This window comes from Taeniopygia guttata, chromosome 2 (genome assembly GCF_048771995.1).
Source record: "Taeniopygia guttata chromosome 2, bTaeGut7.mat, whole genome shotgun sequence".
NCBI lineage: Eukaryota > Metazoa > Chordata > Aves > Passeriformes > Estrildidae > Taeniopygia > Taeniopygia guttata.
The window spans coordinates 49,392,865-49,415,538 of NC_133026.1; the positions used below are offsets into that span (position 1 = coordinate 49,392,865).

A 22,674-nucleotide genomic window follows, 5' to 3' on the forward strand; every position below is an offset into this window, starting at 1 on the left:
AGTATGGTAATAAAAGCACATTTCCTGGGAAAGAAAAAAAGCAATATACAAGGAATGAAATAAAAGGTCAGTTGCTAACCCTTGCCACTCCTCTCATCTGTATTTGTAAAGCCTTGGGCTTGTGGGTCCCTTGAAGTTCACCCAGGTGTGCCTGCTAAAACAGGCACACTCCTGTTTGCAGAGAAGCAATTCTGGTGATATGTGACTTTGACAAGCTCTTGGTTTTATTTCAAGGCTGTGCTCTGCTGACTGATGCACATGAATTTGCTCCCAGACATATATTTGAGGCAGGTCAAGTAATTCCCTTCAAGAGAAAAATCCAGAAATAACTGAGAGGATGTGGTCCATTCAAAATGCTGAAGTTGCTTATGAAATTGTCTGAGGAGGTTTTGGACTACAGAATGCCTTCATGTCACAAACTCCAGTCCCACAGCTCACAGCTCGTGTCATGCTCTCCCAGAAGATGACTTTGTCTTCTTGCTGCTTCTTGTCAATCATTTCAGTAAGTCTCATGCAAGGTAAAAACAAAATAATTGTGTTTCAGGAATAAGGATTTCTACATAAAGCTCAGTCAAGAAACTTGAATTTAGGAAAAGGGCATGGCCAGTTTACTCCAAGGGATGATATCACTGAGCAATGTAGACACGAGCCACTTTCCATCAGCTTTGGGAGAAGCAAATCCTTTCTTAGCACAGACTGGGACAACAGCATCGACAAAGTATCATAGCTATGTTTCTTGTGAAAGAAACAGCCCAATAATTGAATAACATTTTAGAAAATGTACTTTTTTGAGGAAAAGCACTGCACAAAAGAAAATACATATTTTTTAATGCATTTTCTAGGACAAGCACCCAAACCACCCTCTGCTGAACTGTAGCATCACCGTCCTCAGAGCTGCCATTTACTAAGTGAGATAGGACTCTCACTTTTAAATTGTATTTTTACTGGAAGGTTTTTTGTAACAAACTCTGAGTGATTTAGCAAAACTTTAGCAAGCTTTGGCACAAAAGGTATAGGTTTGCTAGTGAAATTAATTAATGCCAGAAGGTTAGAAATCATTCCTAAGACCAAGGAAAATCACAATATTGAACAGGAAGGCAAGCCTGACTATAGAGATGGAGTAACACAAATGGGGTGCAATGCAACAGTGTTTTATGAAGGCTAACAGGAATTTCTGCCTTAAACCAGCCAGAAAGGCACAGCAGGAGAAAGAGCTGGGTGTAGTCACAGAACACAGGATGGCAGTGTACCTGTTGTAAAGTGAAATAACTCACGTAAAATTTGTGAGAAAAATAAATGTGATCATCCTAAAAGACACCCTGCAGCAATTCCAGAGGAGAGAGGGCAATACTGAAGAGCTTGAATGAGGCACCAGTGAGACCCCACCTGCAATAGCATAATGCAGTTCTTTGCAATTCCAAGCTCAGGAGGTCTGGGCTCAGACTAGGATTAGACAAAAAAAGTAGTTCTCTTATTAAAAGGTGATTAAAGGTGATCATTTATTTATCTGGACAAATGAAGACAGAAATGGGATATACTTATTCTTGCAAATGCACAAGAAGTGCTAATACCAGGATTTTAACTTGCCAGATAGTTCTAATGAGGTTGATTTTCTACTTTTCAAAATAAGTTCACATATTTTGCCTCTTTTTTTAGAGGCAAAATATGTATATCTTTTTGTATCTCAAAGCCTTTTCTCTGAGAATGGCGGTGCTTTGTAAATTAATAGCATTCAGAAAATATTTTCGTATTTTTTTAAACCCTTTGTTAACTAATCAGTAACCTCTGTTACAAAAGCCATGGATTAAACCAGAGCCTGTAAAGTGAACTTGGGCAAAACCACCTTTCTAGTGATGTTAACATGTCATTGAGCACCCAGCTTAGTCCAGGCCAGGAAGCAACATGATTCTCCTTTGCATGCTCTAAGAATGCTCAAATTATATGTACCTAGTGATATTAGAGTAAAATGGCTATATAAAATCTTTCATACTAGGCTACAGTATGAAAGCCTGCATGAATGGGCCATATTTATTTAATGAACAGAGGCCTTACTATTTCAGTAGTCATATGTACAATTTTAAGCACAAAAGGCTGCATTTTGGTGTATATTTTTAAGAATCTAAAGGATATTGGTTCTGCCTTGGTAAGACCTCCTTTTGACATTTCCAGTGGCAGTATTGCTGTTGGAATGTCTTCATGTCACACTTAGCAATGCTTTCTTTGGGACACATCCAGCCAAAATTAGCGTCTATAGTTCCCAGGCCATGGACTTTCCAAAGCCCACCTGCACTCCCCTTCATGACTTTCCAGAGAAATTTTCTTCCTTTTGGTAATCATGAACATGTCATTTGTATTTTATTCCTCATCACAGTCAGTTTTGTAATTTGCAGTTTCCCAAAATACAGAGGGGAAAGACTAAGAATAAAAATCCCCTAGTTTGGCTCCCAGACTACTGTTGGTTTTTTCTCTTACCTAGTTACTGAAACACAAACAGTAAAGCTGACCCATTAAAAAAAATCAGCACAGCATGTTAAAGATTTATCTTGACTAAGAAAAATGATGAAGTTTTTAATTTTCTGATTAGGGGAATGTTTCTTATAGTGTGTTATCAACTAGACTTTCACAGTGCCTCAACAAACATATTGTTCCTAAAGTTCTTCTGAGCTGAATATATTGCAAGCTCATACTACTATGAATCAATGTCATAAGACCATTCTGACTCAGTTCAGTGAATTTATTGACTAAGACTACAAAACCTAAAATCAACTGGTGGATAAAGTAGCAACTACAAAAAATGTCCCACCTACTGTTTTCTGTGCTGATGGATCACACTTTATCATATAAACTCAGCTGTCAAATCCATATGTTTTAATTTGGGCTCACTGAAACATTTTCAACTATTACAAAATTGCCTTCTAATTTTCTTAGAAAGCAAAATGATCAGTGGATACTACTATAAAAAACACTTTAATTTAAATAAAAATACTATGTCTTTATTAAAAATTCCTTTATTATACATACATAAAAACATAAAATGTATGTCTTTAACTATAATTGCACCAGTTCAAGCCTATCATTATCATATATTTATTAATACATATTATATTATGGCATATTATGGTATATTGTAAAATAAGTACTATTCCTGCCAGCCTTTCTGCTATTTCCATCTTTGAGAGTGGAGCAAAATATACCTATTATTCATTACATAATACATCAGAAAAAAATTTAAGCAGCACAAGAGTAAGCAGAAGACTTCTGGGAAGTCTGGTATATACCTTACTGTGCCACATATTATAATTTCTCTGTGTGTGTGCACACGATATCTGCAATATCTGAGTCATGGCACAGGAAAAAAATGATCAGCTTGGCCAAGTTCTGATCTTTTTCCAAGGTGGGTACAGAAGGACTGTTAATTGTTCTTAGTTGGATGAATCCTATTGTACAGCAGGAGTTAAGCTGAGGTTCAACACAATGCAGAATTCCTGGTCTCCTGTTTTCTCTTCTGGGAGGAGAAGAGGCACCGTGAAGCAGTTTGTCCTTCCAAGCTGGGTAGCAGTAGACTGAGAAGATTCTCAGTAGTTTGTAAAGGAAACAAAGGAGACACCTTTAGGCACCTTCCAATATTTCATCAGAGAGCAGAAGCTGTTGTCAACATCACCAACCACATCTTTATCTTACAGGATATGTGGTACGTTCGTGGTCTATGGTGATAGTGTTTCTGATTGGTTTTTATGCTGAGATTGCGAGTTCATGGCCATGTAAGAGTAATTTTCAGGGATGCACAGATGTTTCAGGCAGATATGGATCACAGACAATTGTTTTGTGTAACATGCTGTCCGAACTCAGTATGTTTCTTCTGGGCACATCTGCCTACATCAGAAATCTCCACAGAAGGAAAATTAAATCAAATCTCTTTCTTAACTAAAAGGCACAAAATCAAGCATTACACTGCTCTGAGCATCAGATGACATATGCTGAATAACGAACTTAAGTTCAATTAATGCATGCAAGTACCCTTAAATAGAATTAAACATACATGACTACATTCTTCTGAGCGGCTGTGTAGGTGGATGTATCCATTAAAAAGTATAAAGTTTGTAACAGTTTCTCAGCCATGATGCATGACCCAGGGCAATAATTCAAAAGAGTCAAGAAACAAATCAGGCAGCATCACCTCTCAGCAGGGTGTTGGAAAGAGTAGAACAGCTGTACAATTTTTTTGTGTCTTATTTTGGCACAGCTGTGCTGCTGAAGAAATTTCAAGATATGATGAATTCTGAATTGGTAACCATTTTTCAGTCATGAAAATTGTAACAAACTTAAAAGCATCACACTCTACCTTTTAGAACTGTGACAAAAGTGTACTTGTGTATTTGAGTTCCAATTATAGATTAAAAGCTACCATTTTAGGATTTAGGACAACCCTCAAGAACTCAGAAAATAGACTATTAATGTGTATTTTTAATTATATCTGAAATCCTACTGACTGCAAAGAGACTATTTCTATGCCCTGGCGTTGCAGATCTGATTGAGCCGCTACTGAGAAATGCTGAGCACTCTTGAAGCTCTGGTCATCAGCAGCAATAACAGCTTACTGAAGGTATTTAAAGCTTCCAGGGCTGAGTTTGAGGTGAGAAACCACTGTCAGAGAAGAAGGAATGAAAGAGATTAAATCAATCTTTCCATTCTTCAGTTTTTTAGTATCACAGAATCATTAAGGTATGAAAAGGCAACTGAGATAATCAAGTCCAATCATTGGCCCAGCACTGTGTCTTGTGTATAAGGCAAGATTTCTTTCATTTCAGAAGAATTGCATTAGGATGCTTGCCGTTTTAATCAGATAAATTTTAATATGACAAAAATCCAAATTAAAGTCCTAAGTAGTAGATACATGTAAATACACGTAAAAGGTTTTCATTTAAAGCCGTTCTTTATGTATATGTTGAAACTATACGTCACACTGGATAGCAATTAAGAAAGGTTCTTAAAATGAATTAGCTAATTGGCAAACTCTATCAACTACAAACTTGTAATTTATTGTACAATATTAGAAAAAAAAAAGGCGAGAAAAACTAGCACTTTAAATATGAGCTATTACTATTGAGCCAGGTATCCTGTTTTGGTGATGACCTCAGTGTACCAAGGATGTGTCACCCACAGATAACTTTGTAGCCTGATGAAGAACTGATAAAGAAATTATAGTGGTTTGGGCAGCAACAAAATACATAAACATAGAAATTAGAATTAGAAATCAGAAAATTCAAGATAAGAATTTAAAAAGTGGCTTCCAAGTCTAAAGAATTTTAGTCTTTGATAGAACATAGAAATGAGTGTGGACTGATTTTCAGAGACCGGAATTTCTGTGATGGTAACAGTCTTCAAAACTAATTTGTTATTTCCCTTTCCCTTTCCCTTTCCCTTTCCCTTTCCCTTTCCCTTTCCCTTTCCCTTTCCCTTTCCCTTTCCCTTTCCCTTTCCCTTTCCCTTTCCCTTTCCCTTTCCCTTTCCCTTTCCCTTTCCCTTTCCCTTTCCCTTTCCCTTTCCCTTTCCCTTTCCCTTTCCCTTTCCCTTTCCCTTTCCCTTTCCCTTTCCCTTTCCCTTTCCCTTTCCCTTTCCCTTTCCTTTCCTTTCCTTTCCTTTCCTTTCCTTTCCTTTCCTTTCCTTTCCTTTCCTTTCCTTTCCTTTCCTTTCCTTTCCTTTCCTTTCCTTTCCTTTCCTTTCCTTTCCTTTCCTTTCCTTTCCTTTCCTTTCCTTTCCTTTCCTTTCCTTTCCTTTCCTTTCCTTTCCTTTCCTTTCCTTTCCTTTCCTTTCCTTTCCTTTCCTTTCCTTTCCTTTCCTTTCCTTTCTTTTCCAGAGCAAGTGAGCCTGAAGCCTAAAGTTTTAGGCTAAATTACAGATGAAAAGCACATTTTTTTTCAGTCATATCATTATCTGTCTATTTAGTGTTGCAAGACATGACTGATCCGGATATCTAAGCAACTGAGTAATTATTGGAAGGATTAGGGTTGGTGGGTTAATTTTTGAAGAGAAGCATAAGTGTCTCGTTCTCTTAGACCTTGTAAGACCCAGTGGAACAATATGTGAATATTATATACATATAGAAAATTTCTAATTGATGTCTTGATCCTCCCAGTCATCTGAACTAATTTTGACAGATCAAGCTGCTTTTGTTTAAGTGCTTAATTACTTACTTAGAGGTCTCAGACTTTGAATCCATTAAATTCTGAGACAACTGGATTTAAAAGTTGTGAGGAAAATATTGTCCTTAAAAAGGAACTTTCTGGAAGGGATTTTATTTTTTCCCTCAAAAAATCAAGTGGAGTTTCTTTACAAAGGAAACCAAATTTAAAATTTGGTTTTAAATCATAAAGGGGCATTCAGCAGGGAATGACATCGTTGTTTTCCAAAGGAGAAGTGTAGCAGGAACCATTCTGGTGCATATGTGCGACCACCACCATACGGCTTGTTTCATGTTGCTTTTGTTTTGTTTATATTAAAAGAACATTAAAGTTGCATATTTAGCTGCTTAAAAGCTAACATATGCCCAAATGAAAATAGTGTGCACAACCATAATTCAGCCTATATCTGTAAATCATTATGTAACATTTAAGAGCATGATCAAATACTGGGTTTCCACTGGATCTTTTTTGCCATCAAAGAATGAGCATTTTATTCACTTTATTTTGGGTTTTTTGTATTATTGGATTTCATTTTATCTTATTTTATTCCTCAAATATAGTGGAGGACTGAGGTCACATTAGTTCAACCATTGCACAATACAAAATGATAAATTTCCTCCACTGGAAGGATTAATTCTGTGGAAAGTGTTTTTATCTTCCTTTCACTAGAAGAGCTGACTGTGCAACACTTCTACAGGCTTGCTGTCCACAAAAATATAAATCCACACCATTAATACCCAGCTGCGAAAATTTGCTCTGAAATTACTTTCCCAGCCTTTGTAACCTTCAATCTAACAGCAAAACCAAAGTTTTCTACAACAAACTCTCTTCCATTGCTAGTTTTAAGCAGCCAGTACAGCTGAGAGAAGAGATAATTAGTAAACTCTTACTTCATCATCAGCATCTACAGTGTTGTAAAACCCAATGCAGATCTAATACCTTTCTTCAAGCCTATCAGGGGCAACAGGATGAATTAGGTACTTCTGAGTACCAGAAGAAATGGAGTTTACTCAAAAGTGTGAAATTGCTATTAAAAAAAAAAAAAAAAAAGAAAAGAAAAAGGAAAACTCTTTTTCTTCCAAGAACACAAGCTGAACTTTCTAAGTTTGCCTGTGTTAGCTTTTGAGCAGTTAAATATACAACCTTAATGGTTCTTTAACGTAAGTGCTAATGATTTATAAAATTTCAGATCAAATATTGAGTTTCCTATTAATTTCTATCCAGGTGCCATTGCTGGGAATATGTATTGCTGAAATGTGAGAGCAAAATATTGACTTAATTACTCTGGGTATAGGTCTGATGTTTAGAAGTATTACAGAACATAGTAAGACAAACATCCTTTATTGCTCCCTATGCCTTGAACTGATCTACAGCAAACATTTTTCTAATTACTTCTATTTCTCCCTTGGCTTTTTTTCACAGATCTTCCCACACTACTACTTTACTTGCCAATACTGAAACAGTTAAGGTTAAAGCCTGACTACTCGGATAAAAAAATCTCCAAATTTCACCTGCATGTACAACTCCAGAAGATTTCTGATTATTGTTTTCTTCTTCTTCTTTATTTTAGGACAATTATATGCAGAAAGACGGGCAGCAAACAGCAGAGCGTGAAAGCCATTGATGTTAAAATTGAAACCGATCCCTTTGTGAATGACCAATATGATGCTTTTTGTGTAAAGGATGAAGGTCAGCACTGATACACTTTTGAAATAATACAGATTCATCACTGTCTTACAACATTAAAAGTTTTGCCTTCAATTTTTCTGCTGCTGAGAGAGAAAGAGGAATGTTAAGGGAAAAGTCTTTGTAGTAATCGCCCTCTGCAAGAGCTAACTGCTGCAAACATTGGTTGCAGCAAATAAATTGCATTATCTTTTGTCTTTGCTGCAGTTTAGTGAGTTCAAACAGCACAACTGATCTGGCAGAACCCATTTTGGTGCTCACAGAACATACTTTATGGAAAGGAATATACGTGGCACCAATCTAAAGGCGATGGCTGAAGCATGTCCCTTACTCAGCACTGTAGCTGAATGTAACTCAGGAAGCTGGTTTGCAGCTGCAAAACAACACCCGGTTGTATACCTATCAGTATACAACATTAGTATGCAAATAACTTATTTGCCTCCATTTTAGTTTTGATTTGGCTTGGTTTGGGTGTTTTTTTAACAAGTGTAGACCAGGCTGCTAGGGACGCTGATAAATCCCAGATGATTCTGAAAACCAAATTATTTCCAATGTATGTTGGTGCTTTAATTTTTCAATATTTAAGTTCCAGAACCCACAAACAAAGATGAATTCTGGAGGCAAAAAGTAAATTGTTACCGATAGGCAGGATTGCGTAAAGAAATTTGGGAACCCCCAAAACAGATTGTTGATGTCCGCAGTGAGTTTTTGCATCTGATTTCTAAGAAAAGTAGGGATAAGCTGATGACATTTACTGAAAAACAGTAAGTTCACATCACAGAGGGGGCATTCTGATAAACTGTCAGTGGCAGGATGAAAATATGGTTGAAGCAAAATGTGGCATAGGTGATGCATATTTGATGTATACCAAATTGTTGTTTTTAGAAAGAATTATTTTAGCAGAGTTTGACCGTCCTCTTAAGTAACCCTTATGATATCAGCTCCAGGCTCCGTGCTGCTGTGAGTGATGCCAACTCTGTCACCCAGTTGCTAATGTGCTCACACAAGCACCTTTGTGCTTTCTCCATGCTGCTCCTCACACATAGGACAAGCTCCCTGTAAACATTTGCAAAACTCTCTCATTGTCTTCCTTCAAATCTCTTTTGTCACCATCCCCCCCTGACCCCCGAGAAAAACCTTGCAGTGGGTTGGGACAGCTGTGAGATGCTGAAATCATTGCTCTAGCCACTATTGTTCCATTGTGCCCTCGTACTCCCCTGTGTGTCCCCACCTGCTCCATCTGAGATGCAGCATCTCGGAAAAGGAGCTGTGGATCGGGGTTTAGTTACTGCTCACAGTAAAGGGGCAGACAAGAACGTAACCAGAGAAGGCTATGCTGGAAAGGAGTACTACATGGGACTCAGAAACTACATACTTTAAACTCTGAGGGAAATTCAGATAGTTTGCAAAGAATATACAAGTTATGAAAAATTTGTATTGTAGAAGGCAGGGAATTTTCTGATGACAGAACAGGATGATCATCCCAATGCACTCAAGTAGCCCTTACACACAGAAACATTTCTGGATGACTCTAAGGTTCCCTCTTCCTTAAATATATAAAAAAAATTGGGATGCAGAGCCGATGTTTGAACAGAAAGAACTAAGTGAAGTTGTGTGGCAGAGCCTGGTTTGTAGCTGGTCTGAAAAAAGCAATGTCTGGAAAGGAAACAGCCTTAAGATTACAACAGTAATGCACAAGCCAGCACAGAGCTGTTGACTGATGAAAGAACATCCTCAGGGATGCCACTTCCAGTTTTAGCAAATATCCAGTAAGAAGCAGCGAGAGTAAACCCTGCACCACAACCTCACACACAGCATATCTGTTCTGATCCTATGTACATGTGGCTAATAACTACAGATCTAAATTTGGATTAATAAGTTGTTTCTTGCTTGAAACTTCATGAATATTTTTTTAGTCTTAGAAAAGTGGACATTGTTTTTAATCTATACATTTGCAATTATAATATAGTAATATATAGTAGTTAAGTGCAAAAGGCAAGTTGTTTTGCTCTGCTGAAAGTGATAAATGCCAGGTTTCTTACACTGAGAGGTATATTAATTTCTTCAAGCCCTTTAATTTCTTTTATATCCATCCAACTAATAATTAGCAGATAACAGCTTTCCTTCTTTGTCAGACTTGTCTGAGAAGAACCAAAGGCTCGTACAGACTAGTAGGTTGAAAACAGAGAGGGAACAGTCACGTCAGAAACTAAGCTGACACTAATAACTCTTTGCAGCTCTACCTTCAGTTCTTAGGATTGTGCAGAAAGCATCTCAAAACACCATAAAATTTCCAGTACAAACCAAATTGACTTCTTATCCCTTGATTTATAACTAATCTTTACTCAATTAACCTTTACTATGCAAATGAGTGGAGTCAAATTCCTTAACCACACATCTCAACATGCCCCTACACTAGGGCAGTAGTCAGATGCTAGCAAGAGCTCTGGGTGTGCTTACAGCATCATGCTTTTGCAAATAAAGTCCTGAAGAGACAGACAGTTTTTTGGTTTGTTTCTGAAATGGATTTTGATCTGTGCACACAGAAGAATCACAGCAATTGTTAAGACTAAGAGTTATCTTTTATGGGGAATTGATTCTAAGGGTTCTGCTTGACAAGGAAAGATGTAGCTGTAATGTTTTATGAATGCTGAGTATAACTGCAGTTTTCACAGTACAGAGAAATGTGTCTTCTCAGCTTCTTATAAGCACATGTTTTATGCAGCCATTAGAGTCAGCAAGACAACTCCGTACCAGCTCAGGATCTGCTGAGATCAGAAAGTTTCCCTTTTAGGCCCTGAGTGTCAAAAAATATCTAAAAACATATTAGATTCTGCCAATTCTGAAAATGCAGTATCACGCATAAGTTAGATCTGACACACAGTGTGTATATCTCCACCAGAGTTCATAGGAAAATACCTTAAAGTATGAAGTAGGTAAAGCAAGAAAACCAGAAAGCTGATTTTTCCTGCCTTATTTTTTTGTACTAACACATACCATTCTATTCCATATATATAATCCTCTTGGTTTTCTTTCTTATTTTTTTTATTGCAGCAAAGGAAAGATCTCTTTGTTAACCCCCAGGTATTACTGGTTCTTTCTTTCAGTGACCCACTGTTATTTACAGGCAACAAATAAGGTCTGTTCTATAAGGCTTTGATTTGCTGCCACCAGAGGAAAACTAAACAGGCAGCAGCTTGTACTAGAATACAGCATAAATGCAAATCAAACTTTTTTAAACATGACTGCTGACTCCAGATATCCATCAAAGCTTGATGGCTTATGTACATATTTCAGTGAGTCTTTTTCAGCAGTAAGAAAAAAAATAAATTAGTGTATTCTTTACAGCAAATTTATTAAGTGTACTTTACAAGAGCAATCAAACTGCATTTTGCTTTGTGTAATATTTGAATTATTTCTTTGTATTTGTCATGCTTTGCTGTAGATATAAATTTTTAGTGCTACAGCTTTATTTTTCATGGCTTTGCCTATAGCTGAGAGTAATTCCCACTTCTCTGGTGATGTCACTTAAACTAATAAAGTCCCACGAGCCCTGTCTGATGTAAGAGGTGTTGGCATCCTAGCACTGGTAGCTTACAAGCAATACTTACATTGGCTATAACTGAGTTTTGATTCTTCATACTCAGTACTTTCATCCAAACAGAAAAATTCCATACTTTAGGGTCTTTGCAATCAAGAAGCAAAATAAACATCCACACTCATCTCATTCACAGGCCTGACTGTTAAGAGTTGCATTTTCCAATTTCTTAATGACAAGATGACATCCTGAAAATTCCAGTGGCCCCTCTGGAAAAACTTAGCTGAATTGGACAGTTGTAACAGGAGATGTTTTATGTCAAAGTGGATGTCTCATGTCAGCTTTCAGAGTGTGGTGCACAGTTAAAGCAGCAATTGTAGCTAATCAGACTTCAGTAAATTCCTGGTTCTGTCAGGTGATGTAGAAGCTGAACTCTGCATCTTCTTCATGTTGATTTTTTTTTTTTTTGCATTGATCTTAGGCTATCCTTTCTGTAGACAGTATTTTATCAAGACATCTCAAAAAAACCCCCACCAAACCTTTACGACTAGTGGGATGCTTATAGTTCAAATAAAGGAGATGCTTCTGGTGTAATCTGGACTGGGAAGGAGAATTGTTGTGTTCTTAAAATGACATGTGACAACTGTTTGCCAGAAATCACCTGTCACAAAATCCTTTCCACATGTGTTCTGGGTCTAAAGTTACTATTCTGAGGTGATATTGTTCCTAAAAGCCAATCAAGACTGAATGTGCTAACTCAATTTACAGGAGATCTCTTTAGTCACATGTGAAAAATAGTTACTGAGTTCTAAGAGGTCTGTAACCAGAGCTGCCACTAGCCCTAACACGTCTGCGCTCAACACCCATATCTTTGCAGTGACACTTATTCCTATTCATTTACCAGATGTTGATTCTGTTCTGATTTCTGCATGTGTATATTGAGATCTTTCTTGACTGTAGTGGTGGCTTTCACTCCAAGACACAATCTGTGCCAAATTACTGCTAACATAAGTGAACTTTAACTAATTTCCTTATATTTGTGCTGCACTGTCTTGCTCTGAAGCTCAATCCACCCTCTCTTATTGGAGGTCAGTTATCAACATATGGAGGCCTGTTATGTGTTTGACCTCAGTGTCAACATGTAGAAAATTCTGAATGGGTCATGATGTCCAGAAACCAATTCCAAGTGTTCAGGTTTAAGATATGATCTTGGACATAAATGGGCAGAGCATGGGGCCTGCTTGATGCTGTGCTGGATGGCCCTTGAGTATCAAGCATATCTAGCTTTTTTACTGAGAACCGGGAATTGGGCTAATTTTTTATTTAGCCAGTAGCAAGAAAACATGCAGGTTTATGGGAAGATAGATGAGGGAAAAATCAGTGCTCCCGATGGATGGAGGAGCCCAGCCCTCATCTACCCAACAGCACCACTGCAGGCAACCCCTGTGGTCACCTTAACAAAGAGCACTACTGTTCCTCTACATGACAAGCTGCTGCCAACACACCCTCTGTCACGCTTCGTGACCGATCTGCCTCCTCTCTTCCAGCAAGAAAATGGTCTGAATGCCAGCACTGAGCACAGACAGTTGTTCCAAACAAGCCCATGCTCTTCCAGCTCCTGGTACAAAGGCTGCACACAAAAACATAAAGCCTGTCCCCGTAAGTGGCTCAGTTTGATGAGTTGCTGTGCCAGTGTCACTTCTGTACGTGTGCCAGAAAGAACAGGTTTGGCAAAAGGCTGAGCAGGAATTGTCATAGCAACTGAGACTGCAGCAGGACAAGGAGCCGTAAGATGCTGTAACCTGGAAAATTCCTGTACATTTTATGTAGTAGAGGACAGCAGCAAAATGGATGTAGGAACTTGAGTTTGTCTTTGCAGTATATCAGCTTTCACTTATGCTTGTCCATGCTGTTGCTCAATATGTTCTGCAGCAAAGGCATGACCTTACAAAGTCTCATGTGAGAGAGACAAAAGTTCCCCATACAGTGTCAGTCCATGAACATCTTAAAAATCTCTGCTTTTCTTTCTGTTCATGCATCAGCCAGATCTCTCTTTCAGGAGCTCATAATTCTGTTACCAAGTCTGTTGTCAAATTTTACTGTAAAGATCTCTTTAGCTTTCTTCTTCCCTGGAAGATTTTAATGTGCTTTTTGAATATGTCTGCCATAGTTAACTAATGTGTTGCTTTTCTGCTTCCTCTGGCAACAGGATTAAGAAGCAAGGCTTTGTAGATAAGAATACTCTCTGATGTATAATTGTTCCATACAACCTTGGGATCAAACCTTCCCTCAGAACAGATACACAGCTCCCATTTTTAAGGATGGAAGTAGCTACATAAATAAAGTACATGAAATGCAAGGCTCTGTAGCCTTCCTATGAGGCAATAAAATATTTTTTTATACCTTTCATCCACATCAATCTCTATTCATCTGGCCAGTTCACAGGAAAGGCATTAGCTGCTAACTGCTCCTCACTTCCTCGGATGTCAAACCTCCATAAGATTCTATATAAACTGAGCTTTGTACAACCTCAAAAGCTTGTTTTTACTGTCAGTGTGTGTATGCATAATTCCCACTAACTTCTGAAGGTGTTAGACAGTATATATATATATGTGTGTGTGTGTGTACAGTACAGAGAACAGGCTTCAAAGTTTGACTTCAGTAGCATGTCCCTTATATTAGTGGTAGATATTTTTCAGCATACCCATTTGAGAAGAGTCAGGTCTATCAGACAATTTCCAAAAGCCTGATCCAAATGAACTTTCATAGAGTGTTGATGTTTATCATAGGATTTTCCTTTCACTACAGGGTAAACAACTGGCAAAATAAATACATCATATTTCTAAATAAGCATGTATTTGCCTATGCCTGATTCAGAAGTGGGTAGATGACGGGAAGAACTGCAGCCTGAGACTCACAAGTGTTTTGCAGAACGTCCTGGGCAAAAGCAGGAAAGCCTGAGTTTTTGCAGAGGGGAGATGGAAAGAGCTTTTCTGTCAAGCCTGTAGCTCATTGAAAACCTCGGACACAAACTGGTGTCAATGAAACCATTGCTTGCAAGATCTTGCGGTGATGATGTCCTAAAAGTAGACTAGCAAAATAGCAAGGGTGCTCTTTGAAGATGTTTCTCCTCCTGCATGTCTAGAAACATATTCTTGGAGTCTTTTCAGCTTCCAAACAAAAGTCTTTTCAGGGAACATCATCTTTGCTTTACCAGCTAAGCAATCAAGTTTTTGTACCAAAGCAAATAATTTCAACAGGAGAGATCAATACTAGAACATAGACTTAGTCCTGTGTTTCCCTTATCCAATATAATTACCAGAACTCATGAGCCTTTTAATTTTGGTCATTCTGTATCTGAAGAAAAGAAGGTTTTGAATTTTCAGTGACTTTGGCAAAAGAAATAGCTGTTTTTTTCTAAAACCATCAACAAGGGTTCTGGAAAAAATTCCCAGGTTTGAGAAAGAATATAGAAGTAACAATTTGTACCAACACTGCAGTCTTTGTCCTTGGGTTTCTTGGTAAAATCCATGTTCTTGCCTTATATTTGTTTGTTTGTTTGTTTTGTTTTTCTGTAACCAAGAGGCACCTATTCCAAAAAGGACTATGAAAAATACGGATGAAAAAGGGACATGGCAAACCCCTTATGAAGAGCTCTTGTCAGAGAGGAATGTCTTTGAGGAAAGAGAATCCACAATGCTCGAAAATTCTCTAGAAAATCTTGATAAACATTGTTAAAAATGGCCAAGATCATTCAAACCTGAAAAAGAGAGTTAAAATTCAGTTTACACTGGTGGTGGCAGCTGTCAGCTGTCAGCCTTCCTCCTCTCCACACTTCTTTAATGCAACAAAAACCACTTTTGATCTCATAGTAATTTTTCTTCCTGGCTTCTAATGCTGTCAGCAAAAATACTGTCAAACATCTTTTTGAGTTTTATACTCTGGTATAAAACTCATAGACAGCAGAGCTATGTTACCCCTGGGTAAACAGATGAGCCCAAGTCCCTATTTATTTTAGGGTGTCTCTACCCTGAAAAGGGAGATTTGAATATCTGGGAAGACCCCTGATTTAAGAAGGATTAGAAGATTAGAGATAGTCTGAAAACTGTCTGGTGCTCACCTGGACCTCTTCTTTCTGTGAGTGTGGACTGGGCCATTGCTCAGCCTCTGCTGGCTTCCTACAGTGTAGAAGAGATCAAAGTGCCGGTCTTAAACAATTCCACAAGTATTTCTGTGGTTAAGAAAAATGACTGTGCCCAAGTTGTTGCGTTCCAGTCCCAACCTGCCCAAGCTCTTGTTAGGCAGGGGAGACAGTTGTGATCTGGCATCCTGCCCTTGTTTGAAACAAAGCCCTTCTAGATGCATAATTGTCAGACATCAATAACATCACAGTTCCAGCATCACAGTTATAGCCCAATTTATATATTCCCAATTACAGCTGAAATAGTTGTTAAAGGACGTAAGGGCATGATTCTGTGATTCTGTGAAACAGATGAGATATACAATTTCTGTGAACATTTGTAAGTTTATCCTCAGGAAAACTCATAGCCCTGTTCTTAGAACTGCTCTTAGAAAAGACTATTGTGAACTCTTTGCAACGTCATCCCTTTTCTCCTTTCAGACAAGCCCTGTGGGGACCCGCCGTCCTTCCCCCACACCATCCTGCACGGCCACACTGGCTTTGAAATGGGGGACGAGCTGCTGTACGTCTGTGCCCAGGGCTACGTCATGGGCAACAAGGAGACGGCGTTCACGCTGCTCTGCGACAGCTGCGGGGAGTGGTACGGCCAGGTCCAGGCCTGCGTCAAAGGTGAGCTCAGCCAAAAAAGTGTATGACTTTTTTAATTTGCCCCAATAAATAGGCAAACACTTTTTATCTTGCACCATGACTCCAGGACTTTTGTCTGCAAACACAAGAGTATTTGCCCAGATATTTACACCATTAAAAAGACTGAAAGATGATTTTCTTACCGAATGACTTGACTCAAGAAAAGATTTTTCAAAAAAAAAAAAAAACCCAAACCACAAAACCTCCAAGCAAATTGTAAAATGACATTTCCTTAATTTAAACGTTCAATAAAACCGCCTTTATGTGTTAGTTAAATTCTACAGCAATCTCTTAACTTTTCCCTTGTTTAAATATAGGTTAACCAGTACCATGAGTTCAGATGTGGATATAATCTGAATTCTGCTTTCTCATGTTAACTTGCTCAATGCATAAACCCACCATTTTTTCCAGTATTTAAGAATGGTCATCAGAACATTTTAGTATTTTTTTTTTGAGAAGGCTATCACATCTTTAAAGTAAGGTTTCTGGCAAAACAGATAAATTTTAACCAAAGGAATGGACAGCTGTTGGGTAGCTGAGCTATCTATATGGGCTGGAGTTAGTCTATCCATTTCAGAACCTATATATTCCTTAATGACCAGAGGCTTGCAAGGAGTTACTTTTACTCATGAACATACTATCAGGTAGTGGATAATCATTAGAAAAGGTCAAATTTGCTCTTAGTAGAAATAGGTCATGTCTGTGCACCAGGGAACCAGATTCTCAGACCCATCCAACTGGTATAGACACACAAAAAAACAACAAATAAAAGCACCAGTGTTTTTCTGAACTGTTTCAGCTTGTAAAACTGTTTTACAAACAGCAGTTCAGATGATTATGCAAAACAATGCAGGACATAAAGGAAGAACGTGGCAGGAAAAAGGAAAAAATAAGTATCTACATCTGATCATAGAATAGTTTGGGTTGGAAAGATCCTTTAAGGTCATCTGATCCAATAACCCTACAATAAGCAGGGACAACTTCAACTAACCCAGTGGGTCTGAATCTCCTATAATCTGCACCAAGTTGATAATTCTGTTTCCTTTACTGAGGTTAGTGGGAATGTTATCTTCCTCACACGCAGACATTAGGCTGTATTACACCAAAATAAGAAAGGGAAAGAATCAGGCCATTTAAGTTGTCTGTGTTTCACTGTTTTCTCTGGATAAGTAGTCTATTTCCCCTGTTTTACCCAAGCCTTTCACACGGCCACACGGGAGAGGAAAATATTTAAAAAAATAGGAAAGCTGTAAATGACTGTAAAATCACAAACCTCAACACTGAAACTTGGGAGCAGATGTGATATTGTGGATCATGATTTTTAAAATTATTGAAATGTAGACAACATGCTGGAGGGCTTCCTCTGATTAATGTTTTTCAAATGCTTTAAGTACATGGGACAGAAAATACAGTAATTGTTCAAGTAATATTTATGTATTTAATCCTCCTGATCGTAATTCTTTAAGAAAGAAGACTTTACAAGATGATTAAAATGTGTGATACTAGGTTTCATTATTTTTAAAAAAGTAAGAATCCAGTGAAAAAGAACAACAAAAAGAGAGAATTTAATTAAAAGGAACCTGATTTAGAGTTGACTGATATTTTGGGGTCATAGGAGAGAGGAGAACAATTATTAAGTACCCAGAAGTCAGCACACAGACTTATTTTCAAGTGCTTTGAGGCAAGAGAGTGCCTTCCCCTATCATGAAGGTTAATGATGGGACTTAATGGAGAATTTATATTCCTGTTGGCATACTAGACTACTTCTGTCTTAACTGGCTGACATCAATGGAAAGATGTTTGTGCAGCCACTTCAGTGGACATTTGACTGCTATGTTTAGAGCCTGGTAAGAAGATACAGTGCCCTTGCTCTGCATCTGCGCTGGGTGAGCAACTGGGAAATGCAAAATGGTCCCGATGCTCTTACTCCAACAAAAGGGGGCCACGGGAAAAACCTCTGGTCAGAGCACTGAGAAATATAAGGTCTGTTCCTACATCTTGCAGTGTCTCTGAGACTAGGGACGAGTCACTGTACTGCTCTTTGCTGCTTACTCCATCTCATCTGTGGAAGAGTGATGACATTTATCCAGTTTCATAAGGCTTGCTGGGATTTGTGGATGTTACACCTTGAGTAACATTGCTCTACTTGGTAACTGCCCCATTATAATACCCAGCTGTCCAGGCAGAATATCAGACTAAAAAGCAATAATTGCATGCTTTTCTTGTTTGTGGAAAAGCATCAGACTGGCTTTACATTCCCAGTTGCTCACACAGAGCAAATATGGAGTCACAGAACTACCATCATAACAGTGTCTAAATATAGCAGTTAAATGTTCTTTGAAGTCTCTTTGTGATCATCTTTCCTCTCTGTTTTGATCCAGCAAGAAGAGATACAGTCCATTCTGGCACCTGGGATATAAATGCACCTAGGATATGTACAGCATACAATCAGCAGATTTGCAAATTAAAATTTTAAAAATACATATATAATCAAATAGGCACATAATGCAAAATACATGGCAAAACCTGGCTATGGGCATAACTGAAAAAAATAATTTTAGACTTATATTAAGTGGATTTCAGATGCAGTAAAGTATGATGGAAATTCAAGTGGATTCTGGATGCAGTAAAGTATGATGGAAATTAGGAAAGCGGTACATTACAAATGGCCATAATGTACATTGTGCATACCAGGTAATAGACAGTAATTTTTAATTAATGCGCTTTTTAAGAAAAAACATTATTCTGTTTCCTATAATTCATTGTCATAAAAAGGCACTGTGTTCTAGCTGAAAACGCAAGGATACTCAGCCCAACAAACCAACCTTAAAGAGAAAATAGGAAAATACATGGATTTTGCCTTTTTTTTTTTTTTTAAATTTTTATTTCCTTGGCGAGAATACATTTGCTTCACAAAATATATCCTGAAGAACATTGTAGCAAGGTCAGAAAGCAGATGCACATGTTTCATGCTGTGGCTGTCCTGCAAGCACAGAGACTAAACTGACAATTGCTAAATGACATTTGTTTGTTTGTTTTTTTTTTTTTCCCAAAATAAACCATGAGCTGAATATCAGAAACATTAATACCAACATTGCAGTGGTGGGGGTCAGGGCAGGACTGCATTAGGCTGCATTCTCTAGGGTTTGCTCCCTTAAAGAGAGGGTAGATGAGATGGCTGAGAAATCATGTTCCATCTCTGCTCTAAGACTGGTTCAGAACAATGTCATGTATCTATCCTTTTCCCTGGATTATTTATGTTTTTCCAGCTATATGCTTGTGGCAGGAGTGTCCATATCTTCTACACATATAAAGAATCTCTCCAATGACTTGGATACACAACTAGTGTCCTAAGGTAGTCCAGCTTTTCCAGGTTGAGCACCATCCTTCTGATGTCAGTGTAAGGAGGACTTGGCTGAGTTTGGCCACTTAATCTGCAGCTATCAGTCTTGCTGCCTGGATCAACAATTCCCATTACTTCAAACATTACTTCTGGAGTTTTCAAGAATTATATTGGTTCATGTTCATGTGGTCTGTAAGCACAGCCAGCTACCACCATTTTTTTATTTTTTTTTTATTTTTATTTTTAATGTGGGGAATCAAACAAAATGTCTCTGGCTTTTGATCTTATTTGAGAATGCTTTTTTATTTGTTCATTCTGTGAGTGCAAAGGAAGAGTTGTGACAGACAAATATAAGCAGCAACAAATATAATCAGCAACAAATATGTCCGTGGCCTGTCAAAGCAATTGTTATGACAAACTTTGGTTCCCTTTTCAGGCCTGTCACTGAGGGGTTGTATTAGATTAATGTAAAATATTGATCTGGAATGAATGGATTCTGCCAGATGGAATAAGTTGAAAAAAATTTGATGGGTTATTTGTTTATATTAGCAGGCTTTCCTCTGGAATAAAAATTATCCTCTTTCTCATAGATTATCCTCTTTCTTATAGCTATTGCAAAAGACAAAAGGTACAATTTCTGCCTAGCATACTGTGGTCAATGAGAGAGAAATTTGTGTGCCTGATCCAAATTAAATTGATAATTCTTTGAAATGCTGTAGTTCAAAAATATGACTTATCTTAGGAAAATCAATCTACATACTCTTTTCCTTCCCATCCTTAAAGACAGATGCTGTCTTGTTAATGTTTGCTGTAGCTACTTTGAGATTCTTTGACTAAAGATGTTTTTATACAGTACAAATATTTATAATGATGGTCTATATAGAATCAGGTTTCAATTTCCTGTACTCCAAAAATACACCCATAAAATATGCAGTGCGTTTTATGGTTGCCCAAAATAGCAACACTCAAAATAGAGTTTGAATGCCAATATGCTATCTAGAAGAAAAATTAAACTGGTCCTAGGGTGTGGAAGACCAGACTCTTTGTTTTTGCCGTCTCTATGTTTGGTTACTGTTTTCACATTAGGATCAAAAACTGAATGAGATGAAAGCTCTATAGGACTGGATGCTTCCCAAGAAGGATTAATTAATAATTAAAAATATTTTACCTTTTAACTGAGCTTCACATCTTTGGTAGTATGTAATTTCAGCATCTCTTGCTGTAAAGTGTTCATTTCAGACACAGTAATCCCTCAGACAGTGAATTAAAACTCACTGATCCTTGAGTCTGCCAGAAGATGGTACTGTCAAGATGTAACAATGACCAAATATAGAAAGATTTTGATCTTGGATAAATTAATTTCAGGGCTGGCTCTTCTCAAAACCAGACCTGTCTAGGTAGAAAGAAAGATGCAATCACTTTAAAATCAATTGTTAGAAGTTTAAAAAATATGTATAAATAATGGTTACAATTTCTTGGATAAGAGGTGGAGCTGAATCTAGTTTGGTTGCTGCTTTTCAGTACCAACACTAAAATTCAGGAAACTGCTGAGGAGGTGAGCAAACAGAAGTGCAGAAGTGGTGCAATCTATTCCCAGAAAATCAAGCCCATGGTGGACTTAAAAGATTGTCATGGTAACACAGAGTCACTAAACACTGAGTCCAAGTCCCATTTGAAGGTCTGAGGCCCAGAAAGAAAGAATAGAGTATTATTACTGTGTAAGTCAATCCAGGATCGTATAAATCAAAGCTCCAGAGTAAGGGCGTCTGTGTTTCCTTTGATGGTTAGAGAGCTCAATAGTTGCTTTCATTTTGGCATCCCATAAGTTAACATTAGTTATGTTGATAGTCTCTGCTATAAACTCTACAAATACAGGAGATTGGATATGAAAATATGCTTGAGCAGCTTTACAACTTGGGCCACAATCTGATTGTGAGAGGGAACAAGACTCCCTTATGTGGTGACGAGCAGTGCATAATGAGCTCCAATCTCAGGATCTCTTTAGACTACAATGGGCTTTTTCTTCCCCCAGCCCTGCATTAAGAAAACACCAATTCATTTCTCTACAGGCAGGATCATGCCCAAAGGCAGCATGTTTGATGGAGATTCGATTGATGGCTCAACAAACCTTTAATATGTTCTGATAGACTTAGGACTGGCACTTTCTTAGAAGTACATGCTTGTTCCTGATGTGCCTCCATAGGACCTTCTCCTAGAGGGCTCAAACCACATGGCAGGAGAAACACTGAAGGGAAAGAGCTTCAAAATCTCTAAAAACCATGTTACTATTGTTGTTAAGCATTCACCAATGATCCACTCACACATAAGGTACTAGTCAACGAGATGAATACTAGCTGCCCATTCATACTGCTAACTAAAAAATAGGTCTGGAGGAAACAACACAAGCACGTGGATGTAATTTTTGTTTGGGGATGTGTGTGCCTGTTCACCACAACATAAAAATTATCGTTTGAGCCTCAGCTGTATTACCGTAGTGTGGAAAGTGAATGAGTGGCAAAAATAGAGGTTACAAGAGACACAGAGATGAAGGCAGACTGTTGTGATGATTCAATTAAAAAATAAAGCAATGACCATAACAGTTGGTAAATGGTGACTTCTCACATTATGATGTTCCAGTTCATGTACATGCCACCGACACCCTACAGGGAGTGCTCAGACACACTGAACTTTAGTGGAGCAGGCATGCCATACATCATCTTCTAGCAGGAGTCTGGATGATTAGAGGATAAAATAGTTTGACGCACCATTTCCATGCAAAAAGTGTGCCAGCCACATAGAAAAATTCTAGAGTGAAAGCAAGAGAAGGGACAAAGTGAGACTAATGTTTGACAGTTAACAGAAGTGCTGCATTGTGATGGATAGTGCCATGCAGAGCTTCATTAATATGTTGCTAAAGTGCCTTGGTATTCAGAGTTATCCTCCATTCATTTGCAAAAGTCTGAAATACTATTGGAAAAGATTTGAGGATTAATTAGAAAAGTGAAAGTCCTACCAGGAAGATTTCTACTCTAAGAGTTGTATTCCCCTGACTGTTAAATCATCCTTGAACGAGACAGAAGTTTTTCCTGCTTTGGAG

General features: G+C 37.9%; 1 protein-coding gene across 1 annotated transcript in view; it reads left to right on the top strand.

Annotated features, from left to right (window-relative positions):
• SUSD5 (sushi domain containing 5) overlaps positions 1 to 22,674 on the top strand; it is a 41,257-nt gene that overhangs the window by 13,284 nt on the left and 5,299 nt on the right. Inside the window, exons 3-4 of the mRNA XM_030265278.3 lie at positions 7,753 to 7,871; positions 16,028 to 16,216. Coding sequence (XP_030121138.2) covers positions 7,753 to 7,871; positions 16,028 to 16,216 — 308 coding nt within the window. The remainder of the gene's footprint in view (positions 1 to 7,752; positions 7,872 to 16,027; positions 16,217 to 22,674) is intronic.